The sequence below is a fragment of the Papaver somniferum genome, chromosome 3, assembly GCF_003573695.1.
Source record: "Papaver somniferum cultivar HN1 chromosome 3, ASM357369v1, whole genome shotgun sequence".
NCBI classification, from domain to species: Eukaryota; Viridiplantae; Streptophyta; class Magnoliopsida; order Ranunculales; family Papaveraceae; genus Papaver; species Papaver somniferum.
Genome location: NC_039360.1, coordinates 137,477,380 through 137,485,912, shown reverse-complemented (window position 1 = coordinate 137,485,912; position 8,533 = coordinate 137,477,380). Strand labels below are relative to the sequence as shown.

At 37.8% G+C, this 8,533-nt stretch overlaps 2 protein-coding genes across 2 annotated transcripts; both read right to left on the bottom strand.

Moving 5' to 3' along the window:
* Positions 1-2,587: 2,587 nt before the first annotated feature.
* LOC113357481 (serine/threonine-protein kinase PBL27-like) lies at positions 2,588-5,491 on the bottom strand. The gene is made up of 7 exons (XM_026600887.1): positions 5,408-5,491; positions 5,051-5,254; positions 4,579-4,813; positions 4,297-4,486; positions 3,524-3,915; positions 2,989-3,323; positions 2,588-2,874 (listed from the first exon to the last, which is right to left on the bottom strand). Exons 2-6 carry the CDS (start codon positions 5,116-5,118, stop codon positions 3,012-3,014), a joined length of 1,197 nt encoding a protein of 398 aa, XP_026456672.1. The 5' UTR covers positions 5,119-5,254; positions 5,408-5,491; the 3' UTR covers positions 2,588-2,874; positions 2,989-3,011.
* Positions 5,492-5,817: 326 nt separating this feature from the next.
* LOC113357480 (F-box/kelch-repeat protein At3g06240-like) lies at positions 5,818-8,197 on the bottom strand. The gene is made up of 2 exons (XM_026600886.1): positions 6,956-8,197; positions 5,818-6,699 (listed from the first exon to the last, which is right to left on the bottom strand). Exon 1 carries the CDS (start codon positions 7,975-7,977, stop codon positions 7,075-7,077), a length of 903 nt encoding a protein of 300 aa, XP_026456671.1. The 5' UTR covers positions 7,978-8,197; the 3' UTR covers positions 5,818-6,699; positions 6,956-7,074.
* Between the last annotated feature and the right edge of the window lie 336 nt (positions 8,198-8,533).

The following is an 8,533-nucleotide window of genomic DNA, read 5'->3' as shown; positions in this document are numbered from 1 at the left end:
TTGGTTTCATCATAAATAAGATGAAACCATAATTGATTTCGTCAGAATTCAACTGCAAGAAAAATTACAAACCATGGTTCATTCTGTTTGACCACACCAATAGCAATAACCTGTGTTGGCTTATAAAAAGAATAACTTGAAATTTGGTGTGAAGACCAATTTTGACAAATCCAGTTTCAATTCATACCAATTCTCAATTTCATTTTCAGTTGTTTGTAACGGCGTTGCTTGTTATTAGTGGTGGTGAAGAAGGAGGGTGGTGGTAAAAATTGAAGAAGGAGAAGTTAAAGTAAATTTAGGGCATGAAATTGAAGAAAAAGTTAAAGTAAATTTTGGTTGGTTTTTTATAACCTGACTCATATTTAGATGTACAGATCCAATTGCAGTCGTTCTGGATGACTGTGAAAATCGAGAAGGACTAGGTGGCACTCGAAATGGGATGGCTGGCACACGAACTGGGCTGCCCGGGAGTTTTTCAGAAGCAGTACTTGCTTCTGGTGAGGATGTTGAATCTAATGTAAGAAAAAAAAAAAGTGAAGTATTGGTTAGAGGATTTAAAGAGTCTGAATTGACGTAAGTTGAGTTGAATAGTAAAACCCAACCAAAATATCAACACAACAGAAGTGTAACCTAGTGTAATTAACGATCCTATTATTGGAATTTCATCATGATAGATTCAAGGTTTTCGGGCGGAGTATAATAAACAAGATGACACAAAATGTGTTTTGCCTGTGACCCAATCAACCCAAACTCTGAAAGTTTGTCTCGAGTGTTCACAGTGGAACCATATCCATTTGCACATTTTTACTTGTAATTTTTGAATCCTAGTCGGAAGCTCATTTCACAATGAAAGCATGTTTGGCCTATAAAATGTCCTACACCACAGGTTGAATCAGCGACAACAACTCATGCATACAAGACGAAAGTAACACTATAAAAGGAAAAAAAAACAGTTTTGACTCACTGACACTGTGCTCCATGGCAAGGTTAACTTCAGATATATCCTTCTTTTTCGCAAACCACCATGGACAAATCATACCGAAACACAGAATGAAAATCCCAGCTACTGTCATCACTAGCGTTTCGGGTGGTTGCCGAAGACCATTTTAATTTGAACTCACCAAATTTTTCTTCTTTCGGGGGACTACTCAATTAAAGATATGTCTTTTCTCCAAGCCCTATGTGGCAAAACTCCTGCCAAGAACACAGAAAATATACCAGCAACCATATTATGAGCTCCAAAACTAAAACAATGAAATCGAAAACTGAACCCTCCTGACGATAATGTTTCATCGGGCGCCGCCTACTATGATTGGAAAGAGCAACAAAGTAACCGATTCAAGATGTTGTGATCCTAGAGGGTAATAAGACTAGTTCAAATTGAATAAGTAGTCACCAATCTCTAACTGGTATATCAATTGATGCGTGGAATTTGGTAAATCTAGAAACTCTAAAGCTTAAAAATTTACCACCACTATGTGAAATGAAAATCAAAATCCAAAAAACCAAATCAAACAGACACCAAACCTAGCTCAAATCCTATATATGTCTCCCTCTCTAAGCAAATTGAACAGTACAAAAACTATTCCTTTTATTCATTTCTACAAACTCAAAAATGAAATTAGGATGAACCTAATGGAATAAAAATCTTACCTTAATCAAAATCATGCCAGCAGCTTAGAATAAATGATGGTACACAATCAAATTCATTTCGATTCAATCCAAGCCAAAGTATTGATTGGAAATCTTGAGACTATTTGTGTCTGTAAAGGTATTTTTAGGTGGGATATGATTGATCCAATTCCTCGGACCCTTGTTAGGAACATCCCAAACTATCATCCCACTTCATCATCCCTTCCTTGAAAATTGATCTCAATCATCAATTCGTCACCAACCTATCTCTGTTCTTCTTGTTCTTCAACTGCAGTTACAGTCGCAACCCTAATTTCAACAACTTCTTCATCTAATCTTACAGAAACATCGCAACATCACCAGATCCACCTGTGTTTCTTTCTGAATTTGAAGATGAAACTAGTAGGGTTTTGATTATAGTTGTTGTGAGGTGGAGAGGAGTTGGGCATAGTGGTGTTTACGGTGGTGGTAATGGTGTTGGTGGTGAAGGAATTGAACGAGGCAGAGGAGGGTGGTGGTAGTGGTGAAATACGAAGGTGCAGTGTGGTCGGGGGAGAATAAAGTTGTTGTTGGTGTTCGTGGAGATCTATTGTTGCTGCTAGTGGTGATTGTGGTGCGGAGTAGGAGACGAAGAAAGAAAAGAGAGAAGAAGAAGAAGAGAATGTTAAAAGGGTATTTTTGGCTCTTTTTTTTTTAACAAAAACTAAATTTACTCATTATATTTTGATATGGAGTTTTTTGTGTCATTTTTTAATTAAATGATTTTTATTTATTAAAATAATATGGCTGGATTTTTTGTACCACAAGTTTGGTCACGACTAGTTTTGTTATAAAATTAAAAATTCGCATGCTCGGGCCCACATGAGAAGTAAAGGATGTTCAGTCTCTGACATGATCGGTTATTTAGATTCCAGTTTCAGATTCAGATATGTAAAAACAAATTATAGAACCAGAAATTCCCATTCCAACACAAAAAGTGGCATCTACAGGTTACACGGTGTCAGACTATAAAAATCAATCTTCTATACAGAAACTAGTACATATACGTAAGCTTGCCAGTCGTTTTCATTCTCTGTTAATGAAAAAACATGATGCAAAGTACAGATAGGATCAACCAGAATACGAGCCATGCAAATAATGCCGGTTTTCAGATTTGTTTGGCAGGACAATGATATGCATTCCTTTCTTTCAGACATGGCTTCCGCAGATGTTTCGTAGGAGTTGCAATTTGTCATAATTTACCTGCAGTTTCAGACATTTAGTTCATGCATATCAGATGAAGACTAATCTAATAGTTAGGATTACCATCCTTAATGATTTAAAACAAGAAATATTCCGTCTTGGCAACAAAATTACCTCATGGTTATCCATTTGTTCTGTTAGAACTGCCATCCCTTTTTTTTCTGTCTACCAGATGAATCACCGGTACTTTTCCGAGCTTCCTTGTCCATAAATGCAGATATGCTAACAACAACGTTATTCTGATTAGAATTTGGGTCGTAAGTTTGCGAAGCTAAATATGAGAGTGCTGTTACAACATCTCCAATGATAGGTCTAGCTTCAGCATCTGGTTGCAAACACATAGCTGCAGCAGCAAGAGCCTGGTAAAGGCCTCGCATTGGATAACGACCTTGCAACAGTGGATCAGCCATCTTTGGGAACTTCTTACGGTCCTTAAAGAAAGGTCTAGCCTGCAAAACCACATCACAAGATTCTAGTAAGGGATAAAAAGGGATCTGAATACAAGGAACACAGGAACATGATCAGGCGGGAAAATGGTTCGAAGTAAGTGCAAAAATTGCATTCCGATATTTTTATGTATTGATGACGAGATTTTTGATGATTTACATAACACAAGTAAAATTGGAATCAAAATGAAACAAAAATTTACCCATTCAACTAGATTCTTCTCTTCCCGGGGGGCAGTGGTATCAACTGCTTTGCGCCCTGTAATAAGTTCAAGCAAGACTACACCGAAACTGTAGATATCTGATTTTAGAGTGAGTTTACCAGTCATTGCATACTCAGGATCACGATAAGCAGTTGATCCGATGACTCTTGTTGAGATGTGAGTTTTGCCTCCAGTCGGACCCAGTTTAGCAAGCCCGAAATCTGATAGCTTAGGTTGATATCCTTCACCAAGAAGAATGTGGGATGATTTGAGATTTCTATGAATAACAGGTGGGTTTGCTTTATCATGCAAGTATTCCAAGCCTTTAGCTGCGCCAGCTGCAATCTTCATCCTCATATTCCAGTCCAGAGGCTCTTTAGTGGGTGGAAGGTCTAAAAGACATAGCACAGATTAGTTTAAAAAAAAAACAATCTGAATCTTCTGATAAGAACTACAAATCTATATTGGAAAGAAAGGAAGGCATAACTTTCTTCTAATCATAAAGGGAAATCTTGTGTTGGTCATTATTCTATTTGCAAGGAATCCTGACAACATGGATTGCCTAAAATTAGGCATCGATCTGGCCACCATATGAGGATGCGTTGTCGTCAAACTGCATGGATGCGCTGTTATATACTAGAAGCTATAGAATATTACAGTCATTTTGATTAAACTGGAAAATATGTTCAATCATTTCATGCACACAACAAGTCAACAATACAATAATAACTCAAGAATTATGTTTGTGAAAGAGAAGAAGTTCATAGATTTACCATGCAAATGATCCCCCAAGGATCCCAATGGCATAAATTCATAAACAAGAAGTAGGTGGTTCCCTTCAGCACAATAACCAATCAAATCAACTGTATTAGGATGGTGTAAGAGGCTAAGCATGAGAACCTCAGTCAAAAACATTCGACTTGAAGAGCCATTTTCCCTATTAAGCTGTTTCACCGCAACTACCTGCTCAGCCGTTTGAACATTAGCAACACAAATTAGCATATAATGGTAGGATCCATCATTATAAATGAATTTAGGCTGATATACGAGCTAACCTGCCTAGTGTTCTGCAAGCAACCTTTATAAATACGCCCGTTTTCACCTTCACCTAACAGGAGTTCTGGTTTAAAATTCTCAGTTGCATACGCAAGCTCTTGATATGTAAAAGTTGTGGCGGCAGCATTGGCTGCTGGAGCAGAAGGTCCAGCCTTTGAAACAGATCGACCGCGTGTACTAGTTCTCCTTGCACCATCACCACTTGAATTTGCACTAGAAACTGGAGACCTACATCTAACCGTGTCAAATAAGGAAGTTAGTTGGGTCCTAATATTTCCTATCATGAGTCCACCTTGGAAACCGAAAATGCATATATAATCACGACATGGGTAGTTTCAAACCATCAAGATGAAATAACAACCTTAAAAGTGAAGCAGCAAAATTTGTAGCCGTATTAGAATCAAAGAATTGATGCAATTCTAAATATTAAAAAGAGGACCACAAGAATTTCATCAGAAGAAACAAACTTACTCTGAACGGTCGTCTTCATTAATCTCCATGTCTGTAGTTAATCGAGAAGAGCAAGCAAAACAATTCATTCTGATGTATAATCTCTCAAGACTTTCATCAGCAACTTGGGTATTAACATTTCTTATCCTACCACCGTCTCAATTCTATGATGATATAAAGGACTAAAATATAGCATGTCATCCTCTCCACTCACTTTTATGTGGACTGCTTCAAGGATACAATTTCAATCAACTCAATATTGTTAATTCAAGAAAAAGAAGAAGAAAATATAAACTAATACAGAAGAGTTGACGAGAATAAAAGGATTTAGGAGGAATAATGGTATTTAGTTGACTCTTAACAGGGGAGAGTGCTCACATAGACAACTTCAACTGTCTTTTCTGTTTCCAGAAATGACAATCTCCAGAATTAAATGTCCTTTTATGTGATATTTCAATAATAAACCTGAAATTTTCTGAAACACCTGAGCTAAACCACCATAAAAATGAGGAGAATTTAGAGAAAATGAGAAGTCTACTTAGTCTCATATATGACTCACCTCCTGATATGCTAGCAGCAAGCCTGTAACAACACCTCTTCTAGATCTTTCCCTGTAAGCTGTAATCTTTTAGGATTTTCCATCTCTCATTAAATTTGTGTCTTGGTTGCACGCATAAACCAAGAGAATAAAGCTGATGAATTGTAACAACACAGCAGCAATACACCATGGTAAGAGCCTCGAGGGAAAAGCGATCTAATTGGTGTACGAATAATACTGAGTACTCTCCTTTACAGAACCTTATAGAATTCCAAAAAATAGCTTCTGAACAATGACACTTGTTCGGGATACAAATTGCAATAATTGAAAAAGCCCCGAAACAAAACCCCAAACAATGTTTACAATTATCAAAACATTTTTCCAATAAAGTAATTACAGAATAACTTCAAGAACAACATAGTTGAAGCCAGAGAATCAGAAAAAAGCTCCTGTGAGATACAAGACATGAAGAAGCAATCTCAATGAGAAAATTGAAACATTATTGACACAGCTCAGTTCTGGCAGCAAGGTACAAGTCCAAGGTACAAATTTCGCAACAAGTCGGCAATCTTCACAAGCCGCCCCCTTCAATATTCATTTTTTGACAAGTTCCTACAGTGAAGTCAGGAGTTGTTTTATTCCAAGCTCATGTAGTACCATTGCATGCCATCTCCATATGTTTCCTGAGCAAAAATCCGTGGAACAACACGTCTATTGCCCCCAAACGCTAACATGAACAACTCTTAGTATAATGTGCTACAAAATTAGATCTACTCGCATTGAAAGTAAGGAACAAATTGCAAACACCACTTTCACTTATACAAAATTAGGTTAGGCCATGTGCTGGCAGTCTAACTCCAACTAGTTAGAAAAACAAGATTCCCAGTGGATGGTACATTTCTAATGCAACCAAAAGCGATACTAAACAGCAGTGAAAAATCATTTAGCATACATGTCCTTACGAGCATTAGCCACCTCCACCTCCACCTCCAAGATTATTAAAGCTCAGACAACTGCATGATGTTGCTCATTTCCGATCTAACAGCAGAAGTAGATGGTCGGACCTGGAAGTCAGAACGCTGTGCAATGAGTCGTGGAAAGATGGACATCCTCTTGGCTCTTGATGCGATCACTGAACGCAAAGAAAAAAAGTGTAGAAAAAACACTTATTAGTGTGACTTCTAAACATTGCAAAGAAGGTACAAGAAACAATCTGTATATTACAACCAATGTGAAATGGATTTGCTTATTCTTATAACAATATATGGATAAACTGCATGAATCCATTCGAAATATGCTCAACATAGAGAAGCTTACTGGAAAGTGTTAATAAACTCCTTGACACTAAAGTAGCCCAGAGAAGATAAAGAAATGCAGTGAATACTCACCTCTGGTTGTTTTTGTCAAAACGGAATCCCGTTAATGTATTCTGCTCCATCCTCTGTTTGTTCCTGAGACCGCATATAGATACCCGAGTTAAGTGACACTAGGTTTCCAAACAGAGTAGTTAGGTTGGCCCAAGCTGGAATCCCTTGAAACTCAAGAGTTCTACCTGTTCTATGTTTGGGTAATACGAAACAAGTGAATCACCAACCCGTAAAAGAATCAAACCATTCTCGAAAGAGTGGATTGGTTTGAAATATGTCCACTTTTCAAATGTTGGTGAGGATATGGCAAAAAATTTACTCCAAGACTCTCCAATTCCATACTCATTCATCACCCATACCTCAAAACTAACATTATCTTTTCTGCTAGATATGCAAAGGCATCCACCCAGTACACAGATCCCTCTTTCAGTACCGAAGACACGTTGTGGCAGTTCTTGGAATGTCTCGTCCTCGATATCGAAAGCTAAAATGCAAGAAGTTGTCAACCAATGAAGAGCTCCATTAACAAACACCCCTTCTCCATCCATATCATCGTCGTGAACAGGTAACACTTTCTCTACACTTGTCCATGAATTCGGTCCCAATGTAAACACCATGACTGTAGCCTCACCTCTCTCCTCAAAAGTGACGGAGATGTCTACAATCTTGAAATCCTTAATCTTTGAATCGTATCCAAATCCATAAATACTGAAATCGTAGTCATCAACAACTAATACTGGTAATTGTATTTCCTTAAATTCTCTAGTAAATGGGTTGAAAAGGCAAACATGCCTTGCTTCATAACGCAAGTAAATCAAACCATTACGAGACTCCATAACACCAATCCATTCATAATTTGGGATAGAACACCGTGGTAAATCTACCCCCACATCTTCATAATAAGTGGTTAATGATGATGACGATGGCGAGGGAGTACGAAATTCTACCGAGTACAGGCGATTTTTATATATAGAAAGTTCTGATGTCTCAACAAGAAGCATGAGACTCCATATGTTCCTTTCAATAGTATGTTTATGATGCATTTCAATAAAATTAGGATCACTAAACAGCTTTAACCATTTCTTACAAACACACCTGAATTTTAATAGAGAAATTACTGGGAAAGAGTATGATGTTGATTACCTCTTCTGGAATATGGATTGACATGATTTTAACAACCTTGTTTGATCTTAGAAAACCATACTAATATTCAGATGAATCTGAGCCAGGATTGATTGGAAAAATCAACATTAAGTGTAAAGACTAGGAGGGTCTTTTTATTGTCTAAAATTAGGGGTATTTCTTCGCATTATTTTGACTTGTAAGAGCAGTTCGAGTGGGATGGGCAAATGAGATTTGCCCATTTCCACCTCACAGTGGGCCTGTTAAACCCAGAAAATGGATGGGCAAAGGCTCAAATATAAGAGTTTGTTCATCCTTTCTAGGGGTGTGCAACGGACGGACGGATGCGGATTAGTAGGGATGTGTAACGGACGGACGGTTGCGGATTAGGGGTCACCCGTAACCGAACCGTCAAAGTTGCGGATTTGCAAAATTGAACCGTGACCGGCCCAATCACCCGCGGATTTAACCTTTGCG

What these genes read in the sequence shown, in the direction of transcription:
- LOC113357480 (XM_026600886.1), bottom strand. Translation starts at nt 7,977, where the DNA reads ATGCATCATAAACATACTATTGAAAGGAACATATGGAGTCTCATGCTT.
- LOC113357481 (XM_026600887.1), bottom strand. Translation starts at nt 5,118, where the DNA reads ATGAATTGTTTTGCTTGCTCTTCTCGATTAACTACAGACATGGAGATT. An exon ending in AATGAAGACGACCGTTCAGA is followed by an intron (nt 4,814 to 5,050) that starts GTAAGTTTGTTT and finishes TGACACGGTTAG; the next exon opens with ATGTAGGTCTCCAGTTTCTA. An exon ending in CTTGGGGGATCATTTGCATG is followed by an intron (nt 3,916 to 4,296) that starts GTAAATCTATGA and finishes TATGTCTTTTAG; the next exon opens with ACCTTCCACCCACTAAAGAG.